General features: G+C 39.3%; 1 protein-coding gene across 2 annotated transcripts in view; it reads left to right on the top strand.

Moving 5' to 3' along the window:
• Nucleotides 1–833: 833 nt before the first annotated feature.
• uacaa (uveal autoantigen with coiled-coil domains and ankyrin repeats a) overlaps nt 834–17,993 on the top strand; it is a 28,593-nt gene continuing 11,433 nt past the window's right edge. For both annotated transcript variants that reach the window (XM_036584613.1, XM_036584612.1), the window contains exons 1-7: nt 834–1,193; nt 4,975–5,102; nt 9,625–9,713; nt 9,837–9,901; nt 11,740–11,797; nt 13,277–13,347; nt 16,612–16,718. In XM_036584613.1, coding sequence (XP_036440506.1) covers nt 1,146–1,193; nt 4,975–5,102; nt 9,625–9,713; nt 9,837–9,901; nt 11,740–11,797; nt 13,277–13,347; nt 16,612–16,718 — 566 coding nt within the window. In that variant the 5' untranslated portion in view covers nt 834–1,145. The remainder of the gene's footprint in view (nt 1,194–4,974; nt 5,103–9,624; nt 9,714–9,836; nt 9,902–11,739; nt 11,798–13,276; nt 13,348–16,611; nt 16,719–17,993) is intronic.

Here is a 17,993-nt window from a genome sequence, read left to right as displayed (position 1 = left end):
TAGTGAAAATCAGGGCAGTGTATCCATGGAAACCTTAGCCTCCTCTTTATGAGTGCACCTACTTTGTGTCATCAAAGTATAGGCGTACAGGGAAATGCTTCACAAAACATCTTATGCAATGTTAATCACAGCTTTTCTCCTTAAGGAGTTCAATTGCAGTATTAAACGGAACAGGTTCTTTCTTCTGTTCTAAGGTTTCCCAACTCCTTTACAATTAATGTCCCAAGGCAGTGTGATTTTTCAATGGGATTTTGTAGTGGAAAAGTGGAACTGAATTATGTCTTTGTAGTTACACTATATTTATGCAAAATGAAATGAAATGAAACCTTGAGTGTGGCTCTTTTTATCCAGGTCAGTGACTTTAACTCTTTACCAAGAAGTAGTATGTACTATAAATATCACAGTGAGATTTAAGATATTGAGAATTGTTTTCAAGTTACTTACTTTATCTTGAGGATCTAGAACCCCTTTTTGCCTTTAGTTTAACTGAAACACTCCCAGTGCTGTATTGTTCTGAGTGTACTGATGAATGAACTTATGGTGGTTTTTGATGTGCAGTTTTGGACGCAGCCCAAAGGAGTGATGCTTGTGAGTGAAGTATGACAGTGTGTTCATCTGGATCTTGTTCTTCAGAGTTTAAACTAGTTCACAAACAATAATGGAAACTTTTAAGTGTCTCAAGCTGATGAACTGTACTTAAGTAAACTGCCACAGCTTGTCTTTTAGTTTCTAAGTGCTGTAGTCTAGTAGTAAATAGGCCATGGCTCCAGGCAATACCCCGCCATAGGACACACGGGCAGCGCTGCACAAAGTATCCAAAACAAACACTCGGCTCATTGTGTGTGTGTGTGTGTGTGTGTAGGAGTCTGCAGGTCAGACTCCGCTGAGTAAATCATGTGAATCGGCTGTTTTTCCCTCAGCTCGACCTTCGCACTGAGACTTCACCCACAGCGCTGCGGTTTCCTACACATGTCCGTGTTTCCCTCGTTGCTGGTTTGCGGAGAGACGTCAGTGCTGGGTTTGGAGAGTGAATGGCGGGTTTGGCTTTCACAGGAAAAGTTTGACAGAAACTAAGTTCTTCGGTTCTTGCTGTGAACAAGGGTGAATCGGCAGACCGGACGGGGCTTTTTCGCTGCTCCGCAACAATGAAAAGTCTAAAACAGCGTCTGAAGAAACACGAGATATCGACCAGTGTGAGTATTCCCACATTTACGAGATAAAATCTCACCGTTTACTTCTTGGTCACTGGCCGTGACGTTCAGACAATAGCTCGGGCTGCTGGCTAGCTGACTGCGGTCGAGCTCCGGAGGAAAACGAGGGTGTGGGCGACTCTGAACTCACTCGGCCTTGTTTGGATGAAGTTTTTCCTACGTCTGTCTAATTAAGTTCATCTCTAAAGACAGATTTAAATCAGAAATGGAACGACTGTATGTGAAAATCCTGTAGCTACACGGTTCACAGGGAACAGTACACAGAGAGAGTAGCTATCAGACCGGCTGTCAAAATCCTGTCAGTTTGAAACGCTTTAGCCCGCAGCTCGTCTGAGGCTCCTGAGGCCAAGTTTACAACCACAGCACATTCCGCGTAAACCAGCTTCACAACCGGCGACATTCAGAGCTTTTTACATTTTGGACTTTGATTAAACGATTTATAAACTGAAGTATCGCCCACACTCAGAGAAAAGAGCTCTATTAAGAAAAGGTAAAGGTTCTTTTGCTTGTAACAGCAGCACTTTTGCTTGTAAGCAGTGGAACCCTTTCTGGTGCCAGAAGCAATTTTTAAAAGGTTGTGTAACCACTTAAACTGCTGTATTATTATTATTATTATTATGATTATTATTAGTATTATGATTATTATTATGATTATTATTATGATTATTATGATGATGATGATTATGAGGAGGAGGAGGGCACGGTGGTGCAGTGGGTAGCGATGTCGCCTCACAGCAAGAATGGCCTGGGTTTGATTCCCGGCTGGGCGAGCAGGGTCATTTCTGTGTGGAGTTTGCCTGTTCTCCCCGTGTCTGCGTGGGTTTCCTCCCACAGTCCACAAACATGCAGTCAGGCCAGTTGGACGTGCTAAATTGCCCCTAAGTGTGAGTGAATGTGTATGTCTGTCTGCCCTGCGATGGACTGGCGACCTGTCCAGGGTGTATCCTGCCCTTCTGCCCAGTGACATCTGGGATAGGCCCCAGCACCCCACCGTGACCCAGAAGGATAAGCGGTTTAGACGATGTATGTATGTATGTACGTATTATTATTATTCGAAAAACGTATACTTATTATTATTAGTATTAACTAGTGGCGTCAGAGATTTATGGATGTGGGGTTAAGCCTTTACTTAAGGGGGTCTGGGGGGCATGGTCCCCCAGGAGAATGTTTTTAAGGGCCCCAAAATGTCTGCTCATCATGAACTTTTAGAGAAGCAATAGGCAGAAAATGTATCAAAAAGGCTATTTGGTCAAGCGGGCACACAGAAGATCTGTTTCTTCATAGTGAATTAAACCCAGATCTTTTATGACTTAAATATTGTCTGTCCCTCTGCACAGATCACAGACCAAACAAAGGTATTAAAGTCAATGCCATCTCCTCTCCTGTAGATAAGACACCAATCCTAAATATGCTATTCAAACACACTGGTGTAGACTGGTACAGTCTCAGTTTGTGCAGACAGACAGTGTGATTGTGTTCTGTAGTTGCACATGTTTAGTCTAGGTGACGCACTCATAGTGACATTTAACAGCACAAAAATTATGTTTTCTTAATTTTTAAAATTTAATCTCACAAATGAGGATATATTAAGGAAAAAACAATTTCTACAAATTCAGTATTAATTTTAGCTGAAAGCTTAAACACTCATTTGCTTTGTTCTTGATCACTGTCCTTTATCAAACCTGCAAAAGTCTTCTCACCTGACTGGCCTGCTACAGAGCTGCGGCCTCCCAATTACCATCTACAGACTGAGGAATTTAGAGAATAAAACTGCACTGCCATCAACACAACACCAGTGTATATAGTGAAAAGAATTTATAGCTAATACCACTGATGATTGTTTGGAAATACTGAATAGAAATACAAAAAAAACTGTAAAAGCTCTTGAAATGATTAAAATGTTAGCGAATATTTGTGTCTCATGGCTGATCTCCTTTTCTTTACCTCACATGAACTTAAAGTAAGCTAACAAGAAACTGGCTGAAAACTCAATAGCCCGTATATATATATAGTGTATGTATACGCTCACAACTTCAGCAGTTGCCACCTGACATTATTTCGCAGAGTGAGTAACAGCGCAGCCCTGATTGGCTTACAATTTACAAGGATATGATTGGGTGAGCCAGTGTTACACTTTTTCCCAATGCTAAACAGCAGAGGATTTCCGTCAGAGCTGGTTTATGAGGAGTCTGGCCATTTCCTATTTCCCCCATTATTTCCCCTGTGCTTGCTCGCGAGTCCTCAATGAATGGGAGTAAATATAGCTAAACGGCTAAAAACAAAAAGTTAAAATATTTTCTAATCACTTGCCCAGAACTTTCCTTAATTTTTGGAAAGTAGAAGGATGTATTTCACTAAAAAAATCAAAGAAAACATGCCTGTATATTTCCTTTTTTCTACAGCAAACTGTTTTGGGGCAGTACAATGCTAGCATTACTGTTACTAAGTGCTGATTGGTTGACGAGCGGAGCAGCTCATTGGCTGCTCACACTCACTGACATCCTGGACGCACATTAGGTGCCGTTTTAAACTGTTATAAGACTTTAAAAGTTCTTAGAAATATAACAGCAGTGTTAAAATGTTTTATGCTATTCAGTGTTCAGGAAGTGATTATATTCTTTTACATTAAAAGTGTTAAGGCATTTATAAACTATGATTTTGCTCGAATGCTCCATCTTAATGGCAATTCATTTTGGACTCGCTCGGGAGCGCCCTCTAGAGTTTGAGAAACCCAGAAGACATTACAGAGTGGTAATTCTCTCTACAAGTTCCATGATTTCCGTCTCCTGTGGTTATGTTAGTAAATCTAAATCACTGGTAGCACTGCAGCAGCAGCGCCTCCCCAGTTCATGCCCAGCTATCACAGTTTATCATGAATTTGGAGACACGATGGCACAGTTGAAAAATAAAGAATAAATGCAAAACATTGTTGATGATTTGAATTAATAATGTACATTCATTTGGGGGAAGCTAAATATGTTTATTTTATTCAGGCTAAAGTCCCCTAAAACTAGCCTAGCGACACCCCTGCTATGAACTTAAGATACTTAAAATTTATTATTTAGTAACTACTATGAATTATTTAGTAATTACTATGGATCTAATGTGTATGTTATGCACAGGACTGTGCAAAAGACAGAAACCATCTTTCATTTATTTCATTTCCAGTCATGTGTATATTTTTGGGATTACTTGGATTGTGAGAAGCAGAAAATGCAACCTGTGAGGACCCCCTTTTTCTTTTTTACTTTTTTAGCAGATTCCATGTGAAAAAATACTACATTACAATGTTTTCTATAGTAACAATAGTGTTTAGTATAGTTCGGTGTATCATACTGTTTTTTCTGCAATGTACCATATTTTCTTGTGTGGGTTGTGCACTATTGAAAGTCTCAGAAGCAGATAGAAAAGAGCTTGTTATACAGTGGCCTTTGTTCAGGGTATGACGGTCTTTTGGTACATAATGTCCAGAACTCTTATAGTTATTTCTCGATGTGATTTGCTGTTTTGCCTCTTGTAGTAACGGCTGTCTTTTCTGTTCTCTCTACAGGGCATCGCTCAGCAGGCTTAAGAATAATGAACCCACTCAGAAACGTAGCCCATCTGAACCTATAGCCTCAAAATAGACGCTTCTAGACACGTGTAGTGGTCAGAATGGAGCACAAAATGTAGCTGCAAGCCTGGACCTTTTCGTTGTTGTCTTTGACCTTGTATCAGTTGTCTATTCTCATGTCCCGTTGTCATTGTTTATTTGATGTCACAGGGCACAGAGTGGAGCAAGTATGATGAGCGCCTACTGAGAGCGGTGGAGATCGGCGACACAGACAAAGTTACTGCCACACTCAAGAAAGGAGCCGTCCCCACTAGACTAGATGCTGAAGGCTGCTCTGCGTGAGTGCTGTCCTCAAGTGACCTCTACAAGCACACACAAGCCTGTTTATTCTTTCACCCCGCTCTCCATGAATCAGTCTATCTGACGCATTCCATCCAATCTGATGAATTAAACATTGCCTGGACATGTTTACCACTCACTTCATTGTAAAGAGTAAAAATGGAGAAGGCAAGTGATAATACAGTCTCAGAATCACATTTACAGTCCTCTGTGGGACGGGTACATTAGTATTCCTGTGCCATCTCTTCGGGCGAGGATAGGTTTGTCACTGTAATTTGCAATTTGGATTCTCAGCATACGACTCTCTCTCCTTCAGTGCTCGGTCTCCCTCTCCATTTGTTACACATCTCTCACCACCAACATATGCTTTTTAATAAAAGTGCAAATACCCAGCTACGGCCTGAGTGGGCTTATAGTGATAGGTTTTATTTTTGCTTCATCTACCCCCCCGCCATGCTAAGGGCCTCGATACCTCTGAAGTTCACAGCGGCATCTTCCTCTGCAGCATCCTTCCTTTGAATATGAAGTAGGGGAGCTGTCGTAGCTGCGGAGTTGTCAGATGACTTTTGTTCTGCATGCTGAAAATGCTGAGATGATGCGGACATTGTTTCAGGCTGAAGCAAAGAATATTCCCAGCCTTTAGCCTGTTCTTCAGTGGTGCAGTATGGCAGAAAACTGCCTGTATCCAGCATAAAAAAACATATTTAATTCTAAAATATATGAAATATTGTTATTTGCCACTAATAATAAGTATATATGAATTGTAATCAAAAGACCTGAACCTACTTGTATAAAACATCTTATGTATTCATCTTAAGATAAATGTTTCAAGGAAAAACTTCTGCACATTTTAATATGCAATTACTGTTTATCTGCTGAATTTAACATATTGGGGAAACAAAAACATAAAATGTGGCCTGTGCAAAAGTTTTGCCACATTTTATATTTTATGTTTTTCATTCTAATTTGTTAAATTCAGCAAATACATAGAAATTGTGCACTAAAATTTGCAGAATAATACCATGTTTAAGTTTGTGTGTTAGATTTCTCTTAGAAAATCAACAAAACATAATTTGACTGGGGGTTTTCAAACTTTTACACATGACTGTGTAAGTGAATTTGAATTTTGTAACTGTAAAAATCAGAAATAAGTACTGAAACTTAAATGTAGAGTCTAAAATTCTGTTTACAATTACTGATTTGTTTCACATTCTCCACAAATGTTTTGCTGAAGAGATTTTCTGCAGCTCATTTAAGGTAAAAGGGAAAATCTCAAAGCCTAAATTCACTTTAGATGTTTTTTACAAGTGACCACAGGAGATTTTATGAGAAACACTTTTCTGTTATTTTCACAGATCTAATCTTAGTGTGAGCCCACCTCTACCCATACAGACAAGATGAACACATGCTGATTTTAGAGGTTAGATCACTCTGTGGGGAGCTTCCACTTTGGAAACAAAACCACCTTTGTGGTCTTTTGAGAACATTTTGTTGTTGAATTATAATTGAGGTTGACTCACAATGGTCTGCCCTCCTGTAGTCAGATTTAATTATTATAAACAAATGATGGAATGTGGTTTTAAATGCCCATTGATTTCCATCTGTGTCAGTTAGGGGTGTAAAAATGTATCTGTATGTTGTGATGCTTTTTCTGTTGTGATGATTTTCTTCATTAATTAAAACTCATTGCCATACATACCACAAGCAGATGCCAGCAGCAACTCCGTCAACATTCTCAGTCTGTTAATTTGATTTAAGATTCATCTCTGTGCACTGTCTCTCAGTTTCTGATCTGTTTGAGTGGACCTTAACAAACAGTGGCTCACCAGCACAGTGGGCTGGCCCTGTTCCTCACAACAGGAAGCTGCTGTTAAAGGGAAACATTGATAAGTGGGTGGAGAGGAGAGCTGAGTGGTCTTCTAAGCACATGCTGAAGGTAGCTGTTTGATCTTCAGAGGAGAATAGAGAAAGGTAGAGCTATTAGTTTCTAGTCTCCCCTTACTTACTTCTCTAGAATGGATGGGTAGGTGGATGCTGGTGTGCAGAAAACCTTTCTTCCCTCTGCATGTCCTTTTCAACAAGGAGACACACTGTTTGTGCTTCTGCTGGCTGCTTATTCATCCAGCTGATGGCACCTTTCATCTGTTTTCCTTTTCTTTCTCACTGTGACATTGTACATCCTTTAAAGCCACGACCTTCTTTCTGTAAGGGTGGGTGATATGACAAAAATGTGACTGACGAACAGTGACCATTAGAACTAGGCCTTCAGTTCAAGCCATAAATGTCAAAACACAGTCAAAACAATGAGAGAAAACACCTCTACATTAATACTGATTTCTGCGAGTGTTCCCTGTGAGAGTTCTAGTAGTACGTTAGCGCTAAGCTAACACTGGTGCACAGAGACTTCAAACTTGTAGAAGACGTTCCATATGTTAATGTCTTTTTTATCTTGTGTCTTCCAGTTTTAGTGTTTCTTTCAGAGACCATGGTTAGGCTACCGCTTGTATTCACAGTTAATGACGTATCTAGAACTTCCAAAAGACCTAGTGTTGTTTGTTCTTACCAAATTGGGCCCACCTATTGTATATCAGAAAGTGACTGGTTCCACTGCTGTTTCCCAATTATATATTCCCACTGCACTTTCAAACATGTTAGGTCACGTTTACACAGCAGAGCATATTCTACCCAAAGCACCAAAATAACATAGAGCAGATTCCGTTCTTTCCGCCATGGAACATGCTTTTCCGATTTGAAAAATGTTACTTCGGCAGAAAAGCACTGCTCATCATATGCCACTTTTTACAAAGTAACCAATTAAAAAAGACAGTCTTTTACGTCCAAGCGTTGAGTGCTGTGCATACTGTGAGTGCTGTGAAGGCAGCTTGCCACAGACATGAGCAGTGAGCGCAGCACTTACCTTGTCCAGTGTGAAAGATGCTTAAAGCCTTTAAGTGTAGTTCTCAAAGCCCTAACCAATGAGAGAGCTCACTTGATTGTGTTTACTTACATACTACAGAGACAAAAATCCAGATTTGATCATTGTCTGTTGGGTATTTAAAGGTTTTAACCTAATTGATTGGTTTCCAACCAAAATTTAATAGTAAAATAAGAGTATTATTACAAATCTTTTAGTTGCCAGAAATCATTAGACTAAGAAAACTAAAAGGCCACACTGACGATACTTGAAGACATTTTCACGATACACAATATGTATCCAGTTGCTTTTATATATTTTAACATACCTCCATATAATTTTTTTAAAAAAGCAAAAAAAATTGAAATACAATAACAAGGAAATTGAACTTCTGAGATAAAATTCAGGGCAATAGTGAATTATTCTAACATTTTGTGTAAGATACTATTAATACAGACAGTATTTCATCGAAAAAGAACATAATAAAAAATCTGTAACACAATCGACAATTATTTAGTATTTCATTAGCTGTTCATGCAGATTGACCGAATGAACGAATGACCCCTTGACTACCACAGAGAGCTCGATTCAGTTCATTATTAAACCTTTCTGCTTCAGAGCCAAATTAAGCAGGTTAGAGAAGGTAAACAATGCTGTGCTAGTAACCCAGGACTGAGGTTGGGAAACACTGTTACAGCATTTGTTAAAAATACAGGCCTCATACAGCATAAACATTTTTAGCATGCAAAAATACAATACATGGCCTTGGTTTCAGACCTTTGCATTGTTTACCTTTGAAAAGAGTATGAAAATGATATTGTGTGTCGCTGACGTTGAGGCTGAAATGATCTGAAAATGATACTGTAGCTGAGACATGTAAGAGCTTTCTGTTTGCCTTCCTGTTAGCACATTTGATGACCTGTGAGAGGGTAGATGATCAGTTTGTTTTCCTAGGTCTCCTGAAGTCATCCATCTGTCTTTCTCAGAGCCGGCTTCCCACACTTAGATTAAGGCTGGGTCTGGATTCTTTAATGATGAATCACTAGTGAAAAGGATGAGGACAAGACTTGATCGTTTGTTTTAGGAATCTTCATCAATGGATCAATTATTTACTCACCGTATTTGTTATTTGTTCATGAGGTTAGGTGAAATGAATTATGTATCATGAATTCCATATGTTTCTTATTGCATAGTTCATAAATACTGCTTTGTTTACCTAAAATTATTCCTTGTTACCTAATGTTCTGTTCAAGTCAAGTGGTCTTTGTCATTCCTCAATAAAACTTGTATACACTGAAAAGAAACGTCATTCTTCAGGCCCCATAGTGCCACACACAGCAGCACATTACCAAGGACTACATAAAGTGCAGATACACCACACTGTGAATGAAACAAGTGCACAATGTGCAGTAAATACACCACACAATAAATGTCCAGGAAAAAATAAATACACAGAACAATTATGAAACCAGAGTCGTAACTTCAATTGCTTCATAGTTATAAAAATGAAACACAAAAACATCCATAGTTCACTAAATTAAATCAGTTTTAGTCATTTACATTAATTGAGGGATATAAACTCATGCATTCTCATTCTTTCAATGCAGGTTTCATCTAGCAGCCAGCAAGGGATTAATAAATAGTCTCAATATTTTCCTTGGCCATGGCGTCAACCTGCATGCAACAGATGCTTCCGGTAAGACCCGTTCTTTGATTTTTAGGGCACTTTTATCACCTTTGAAAGTTGAATGCAAATTGTCCTGCTTCAATACACGTCACCACTGCTGTTTCATTCTCATTCTCTGTTCTGTCTCTGTAGGTAAAACAGCGCTGCATCTTTCTGCAGGAGGTGGTCATTCTGCCTGTGTTCAGAGACTACTACAGGTACTGCAGGCTTTACTTTCACTTGCTAACAATCACAGGAAGAAAAGGCCCGCGAGGCAGCCACCCTGGAATTACAAATTATTGATGTACCATGTGTGCTGTGAAAACAGCCCCAGCCCTTTCCAAAGCCTGTTGAACAAGACGTAATGACACAAACTGTTTTGTTCTCTGTTCTCCTTTGCTCCATATAGTCTTTGTTCATTTCTGTGCTTCCCACTCCTTTTGTTCCTTTACATAAAACACTTGGGGTGAGGCAAGGTTAGAAAGGCTTTTTTTGTGCCTTAGCATCAGTGCCTCAGTATACAGTACACATCAAGAAATAATAACAGAGCTTTTTCACTGGGTGAAAAGTGCTAGCCTTGGTTAAAGCTACACTTAGTTAAAATTGAAAGAAGTAGAATTACTGAGTCAAGGGGGGAAAAACATGCTAAATTATTGGTGTGTTCACTGCTGCGTAAAAATGTAAAAGTCAGAGGCATCAGATTTCACATACATTGTACATCTTTACGAATTAACGTCACACGCGCAGTGTCAAAAAGAAGGTCCAGCTTAATGTTCAGGTCTCAAATGCAAAATCAGCATTTTACTGATGAAGACAGGATGACAATAGTAGGTAATTCACTTGCAACCTTCACTGGGATCTCTTTGAATACTCCTTCAACCCACTTGCAGTCATCAGATTCATCAGCTTGGGGAAGGGGTACGAAGCACAACCCACGTTATGAAACGTTCTTATACGCATTGCATGCAATTGCACATATCCACCAAAGAGGTCTCCAAACCCTCAAAACATACATGATGCTGTTAAAGATAGTTCTGTACTAAAGTATGTTGTGTAGCTAAAAACAGTAGTTCACATTGAAGCCTGGATCATGTCTGTACATTCATTATTATAGACAGCAGTGCAATACAGTTCCGGAAACCATATAAACAAGTCTGTTTGAGATGTTTACAGATGTTTTTAACAATTTAAGGAGGTTAATTTAGGGGGTTCACACAAGTTCAGCTCAGGGTGACCGTTCAGTGACCGTTGTAATGGAGGAGAGATTAGGGGTTGCAGTCTTTCACTGATACAAATCATGACAAACAAAAAGCAGCTTATTTTTAGCTTTTTTGCTGGCTGCACCATGTTTTCTATTATTAGTAGTAGTTAAACTTTCTGATGGTATATATAGAAATGACAGCTTGCTAGCTTAGCTGACAGTTACAAGGCTGCTGTTGCCTAGCAGCGGGAAACATGCAGTAATGATAACCTTTACAGAAAAAAACACATGAAATTCACACATGAATCAATGCATGTTTTATATACATGTTATTTTTCACATACATGTAAAAAATGTGTGAAAAATCTGTGATCACATACAAAAACGTGATCACGTGTGCATGTCAGGGAATGAAATATCACGTGAACACATATTTATCTGATGTTACATATGTTTACTTGTGAACACATGGTTTTCACATGTGAAATATATGTGACATTTTTGTCAGGAAAGAAAAAACATCCAAGAACAAAAAGAGCAACGTGCATCTGTTTTTTTCCACCGCCAGAAAAAAACTGTGTGAACTCCTCCTAAGGTGTGCAGTATCCACAGTGCTAATTGATGGGATATAAGCTTTACTCACTTACTTAATTAGTTGCTACCTACATTAGCCTTGTAGCTACAGTGGAAAAGTAGAGAAGCAAATATTGGACACCAAACATCTCATAACCACATTTGGGGTAATGGAAAAATTGTGTAAATCAGATTTTTTTTGCCAAATGATTGCTTTAACCATCATCATTCCTTTACAAGTTCTTTAAAAATGACGGTTTTTTTACATTTTGACTTTTGTAGTGTAAAAGTCCTGTTGATAGCACAGATCTACAGGGGAGAACAGCTCTGCATGATGCAGGTGAGGAGAACTCCATCTCTGAGATCTTTTTTAGAAAAACAGCATCACCTCTGATCCCTCTGCATTATTCCAGCATAGCCTGCACAACAACCTGATCTTTATTCATGTCTCCATTCCCAAGTAGACCTATTATAAATTGCAAATTCTGTATTCTATCTAGGGTGCAGTGTTTACTGTGCCGTGTTCTACAAGTAATTGGCACCCAAAAGAGCAACACTCTCTTATAATTCTGTGACAAAATGAGCAGGTCATGTGGGTATCTTCACATTACAAATAGGTGCTATCACTAAAACATCAACCAGCCAGCAACACTGCTGTGTCTGATCCACTCATGCCAGCGCAACACGCACAAACGGTGCGGTTCTGAGAATGATCCACCACCCAAATAATACCTGCTCTGTGGTGGTCCCATGGGGGTCCTGACTATTGAAGAACAAGGTAAAAGGGGGCTAAAGGGGAGGTGATAAAATGAACAGTGAGTATAGAAACAAGGAGGTGTACTTAAGGTGGCCGGTTAGTGTATGTGTTTGTTTCCGAATGGCTCTGTGATTTTAGTGAACAGGCAGAGCATGTTCATTTCTTTAGACAGTAACGAGAAAAGGTCAACAAGGTTTAAAGAAATGTTTCACCAAAACAGTTTTTCTGCTAATCTAAAACACTGTCAGTCAGCCAAGACATGTTTGGAGTCTTCTTTAGTTTTGCAATGGAACTTTAAAGCTGATAGATTTTGGGTGATAAAGACTTCCATTACTTGTTAGCTACACTAGCCTTGAAGCTCCAGTGCAGAACTAAAGAAACAAATTTCAGAAACCAAACATGCCACGGCTGATTGACTACATATAAGGAAAGGGGGAAACCCTGTTAACCTGATTTTTCGGTCAACCGTTTGTTTAACCTGTTCACAGTAGTCTATTTGGTCAGTGATTTGCAAAAGTGTGGGTGGCTACACAGATTAGAGTAAAAAAAAACAAGCACATTCATGGCGCTGCCTGAATGATAGCAGTGAAAAATCAATGAATAGCAGATGTATGAGCAACACAATGATGTGCCTTTATGTGATTTATGGATTTAATCTAGTGTAGTAATTACCAGCACGATCAGATGTCCAGTGGTCTCATGGATGTGCCTCCAAATTCTCATCTCTCACGGGTGCAGTGGTGAGAAAATCAAGTCTGACAGGTAGTTTAGAAATGATTAATACCTGCTCCATCTCTTCACTGTTCTGCCTGAGCGCTCATGTTAAAATATATTGACTTCTAGAAATCCTGCAAACCCATTAAACCTGAATTAACACCTGAATTCACACAAATGTACATCATTAATAGCAAACTCAACTCCTGCTCCTTTCTCGTAGAAGATCGTTTAGAGACCATGACAAAATGCAGCTATGCTGTGCTATAGTAAGAACTATACACCGTCTGTATGGCAGAGTGTCTGTGGAATTATAGTAGCATGATTATTATTTCCTTTTTTTTCCAGCATATGCAGGTCACAGTACCATAATCAAAATGCTTTGTGACAGTGGTGCATCTGTCAGTGCCCTTGACACAGTAAGTACAGAGCTTCTTGTTTCTTATTTAATGATTTTATGTATGTGCTTATGTTGTCAAGCATTTTGCTATGAAAGGGGGCCTACCCACCAAAATGAATTAAAAAAAACATTGCTATGTCTGTTGTAAATGTGCCTACTCGTTTCCTACAGTAGTGCCAGAACAGTCTTGAGAGTGAGTTCTGGTTTTAAGACTAGGTAAACCCCCTTCTGATGATGTTTCCTGTAGGTAAAAAGGAACTTTTGAAAAACTACAAGCGCTTTGGGAAGGATATTTGAGGGCAGGCTGATTTTTTTTTTTCCTTTCTGGCTGGCAAATGCAGAAGCTCGTTACTATATCACTGCTCGTAAGCCGAATATGACATTTATATTTATTAGCCTCTACATGAGTGGTACATCACTGGGTTTGTTCTATCACTGTAGGGAAAAATCCCAGTGGTTGTATTTGCATAATGCATGCTGGGTACTGTAGTTGGAGAACACTGATGGACAAAAACGGAAAAAAGGATTCAAAACTGTGATTTCTGTCAAACAGATGAGGCTGAGGGACGCATTGCTGTGCTAAGGAGTTTTACATAAAATGACACATAATAAATTATATGTTAGTTTTAGGCCAGAATGCCCTTTAACTTCGCTCAGCTGAGCAAGGAATTACACCCAGATGACTTGAAATCTGTTACAAATTAATAACTCCCAGATCAGACTGCCTTACTCCTACACAAGGAAGCGTCCACATGTAGCATTTTCTGCAATTCTAAAGAAAATAATGATAAGATGTTGAAAGGACAGAGACATAGTCCTGCCATAGAAGGTCTGTATCCTTTAGTGCTTTACCTAAAGAGCAAAAACATCTGGTTTCCAGAGTGGTACCTTAAAGCAGTGAGGCACGTTTGATCATAGCAAATGCGTGTCTGAATTTGTTCATGCTTGATGACTTATCCCTGAGATGTAAAGAACAGCACAAAGAAAAATCTCTGTAAGGAGAGATCCACGCTTTTTCCATCAGTCTGTTTCAGTCTGATTGTGCACTTGGCTGCTGCTGAAATTGTTCTGTGCTTTTATTGGTTTTTACCTCGTACTGTCCTCACTCTGCTTTGATAGAAGCATGGACCTCTTTCTAGCTGGCTGTGTTTATAAGGAGGCAGTTTCATGTATTTTTCAGAGACATCAGGTTTACAGGCAATCAACACTGAAAAGGTTAAAGGGGCGTATCCATACTCATGAACAAAGTAGCAGTCTGTTAAGGTCTAAACACAAAAATGGGAAGCAATCCAGCAGTACTAAAGCAACTACCATTGAGTGAAAATAACTGAACAGAAACAAGTGAAAACTGTAATAGTCCAGGGAGAAGTGAAAACCTGGAGACTAAGCCAGGGTCAGGAATGTTCGGGCAAAAGCAGAGATGGAAGCCTGAACTGATAGCGCAAACCTCCCAGGGTGGACATATGTACACAGATTAAAGGCCAGATATAGAACAGATGAGGTTAATGGATCCGAGGGGCAGGGATGGAGATGAGAAGAGTGGGGTCAGTAGAAACTGAAGTCTAAAGAACAGGGTCAATGAGATGGCCAGCAGCAGCAGTAATGGAAATCTGACTTGCAGGGTTAACATCGTTGTAGGTCCAGTCAGCATAAACCACAGGACTTTGTGTCTTCTCTGTTAATCTAAAATACCAAGTCAGAGAAGAACCAGACAGAGGGGTAGAAGAAGACCAGATAGAGCAGTTGAACAAGAAGGGATTACCACTCTTTCTCAGGCAGTGGAAAGTCTGACTTGCTCTAAGGGTCCATTTTGGGGGCACCAGGCAAGACTGCGTCCACTGGCTTTCCAACTGATGTTTGGGGGCAGAATAGTGTGCTTCAGGATGCCAGGTGGCACGGTCAGGATTGCTGTACCAAGGGCCAGAAAGACAAGATCTCTGAACGCCAGATGAGCTCAAGCATCAGAGAAATGTTGTGGCTTTGGCAGTGGAGTCAGGAGATACTGGTGCTGGGTCAGTGGAGGATGGGACTGGAGAAACCATAGAGATAATAAGAGCAAGTGATTCTGAGATCACAGAAGCTGGAGCCACTAAAGTCATGGGAATAGAGGCAGGAACTACATGTGAGGCAACAGACGGAGAAGCAAAGGCAGAAGACAGGGATAAAGAAGTTGCTGTGGATGTAGTAGACTCCAGGGAGAAAGGCTGGAGATGCCGACAATAAGTCAGCTTTCCTACCCGTAAACACTTCACTTAGGCATTTAAGACTGACTGTACACTTTTCAGACCCCACTTCCTCGTATAAAGACATCAAATTTTGGCATCCTTGTGCCCTGTATGTTATTTTATCAACTTGGACATGTTTTCAAAAAATATTGGTGAACTCCACAGTATGAATACTGATGGGAATAGGCAATTTTTTTTGCTGTTGGTCCTTTGTTTTAAATGCACAGGTCCTTCTGAAAGTTGCAATTTGCAACTTACTTGCTTTTTATACCCATGCCAGTTACTTACTTTTTATACTTTATAAATGATACAAGAAAATAAACCCACTGTCCTCATACAAGGACACTGTCAGAAACTGCTTCACGGATGTTGTTAATTTTACATAGATAGCAGGTGCTACTAGTTACAAATAACAAGGAGAAATAAAAACAATACAACATAATATAGTTAGGATGCTACTGGAGCATGGAGACTGAACTGAAATAATCTCTTCTCAGAGGGCTTCATGCTGGCTTCCCTCTATGCTGGATGGTCAAATATTGTGTTAAGATAAAGGCGTAAATCTCATAAAAATTATATTAGATTACAATTATTTATGCCATAGCCCACTCTTGTGCTCTCCCACTGAGCTGTGATATTATAAAGTCCACCTTAGCCTCATTTAATGAAGGGAGTCCTTCCATGTATGAGAAAGAACAAAACTGAAGAGGTCAAGGGCAGGCTTTGTGACTGGAATGACAGGCACCCGAGGATATAGTGGCTTTCCAGCAGTCTGAATGGGACTGGATGCAGTGGAGGACAGGTTGTAATCTCCTGATGGACACGCTTTACCATACTAGCTTGCGTTGTTTGTTTATGCCCAACTTCAAACCAACCTGTCTTCCTACAGTATACACAATGCATCCATGGTAAGCTGTGGAGCTGCCTGGATTGGTGTGGAGGCTCTTAGCACCAGCAACACTAGCAAACATTCCTTAGTATACCTTTAAACAATAGTACCATTTTCCAACCACAATGTTGACAAATGGTTGTTTTTACTATATTTCTGTCCTTCTCAGGATGGCCGGTCTCCACTGTTACTAGCAGCACAGACGTCTCATTCTCGAGCATGCCAGCAACTGCTGCTGTACGGGGCATCCACCACCCTCAGAGACAAACAAAATAAGTATGTAATTTTCTCTCTTTTCTTATTTTTCATTATAAAATAATTCAGATATGCTTTGACCTCGCTGTGGTCTGTAGATAGATGGAGTTTATTACAGAAGGCATGGTGATAAAAACAGAAAGCAGTGATAAGTTCATTTTTTTAGCTGTATTAAATTGAAAATAGGATAAATGACATTTGATGTTTTACCATCACCTTTCCTTTTAACAGCAGTTAATAATCATTTGAGTACTGAAGACATGAAGTGATCAATTTTTTTGAAAGCGGAATATTTTGCTATTTTCCCGCTTTGTCAGTCTTCAACCACGCAACTGTACTAGGCTTTTTTTGTATTCTGCACTTCATAATGCAGGTAGGCCAGTCTAGCACCTGCACTAATTACACAGCCATGCTGTTGTAGCAACACTTGCCATTATCATGTTGAAATAAGTACGGACATCCATTAAAAAAGTAATCTAGTAGGCAGCATGTTACTCCAAAATGTGTACACTGTAAAAAATGATTCAGTATTTTAACATAAAAAGTAATTAACCTGGTTGCTTTAAAATGTTGATTTCATTGAACGTCTAATAGTAAATTGACAGAACAAAACTGTGTTGTACATTCTATTAACTTATTATTTGAAGTTCAGTGAACACAAAATTTTAAGGCAACCAGGTTACTTACTTTTTTAAGTTAATCATTTTTTGCAGTGTTTATATCTTTCAGTGTTATATCTTATTTTGCCATTTCACATGAGAGCAAGCCAAGAGAAGTTGGCGGTGTTTTTGAACATTTTTGACGTATGGCTTCTGCTGTGCATAGTAATTTTAAAAGTGTTTATTGACAACGGTTTGTCAAAGTATTCTCTATTCATCACAAGAGCATGCTGGTTGTTAATGCAGTGCCGTCTGAGGGATCGAAGGTCACTGATGGTACTTGCCTGTTACACACAGATATTTCACCAAATTTCCTGAATCTTTTGATGATATTGTGCACTGTACAAGGTAAAAAACCTAAAATAATTGCTTGTGGATTATTCACTAACACATGTTTTGCCAAAAAGCCGAGCCTCGACCCATCCTTTCCTGGATGCTCCTTGTATTCCCAAGCATAACTACTGTTTAAGATTTTTTTTTACATTTCACAACTTTCCAAGTCTTAAGTTACCATGTCCCAACTTTTTTGTAATGTTACAGGCATTGATTTTGGAATGAGCCTATATTTGTAAAAATCAATGACGTTGATAATGGAAAACATTAAATATCTTATCTTTAATTGTTAAATATCTTGGGA

The sequence above is a fragment of the Colossoma macropomum genome, unplaced genomic scaffold, assembly GCF_904425465.1.
Source record: "Colossoma macropomum unplaced genomic scaffold, Colossoma_macropomum, whole genome shotgun sequence".
NCBI classification, from domain to species: domain Eukaryota; kingdom Metazoa; phylum Chordata; class Actinopteri; order Characiformes; family Serrasalmidae; genus Colossoma; species Colossoma macropomum.
This window is presented reverse-complemented; position numbering and strand designations above follow the sequence as displayed.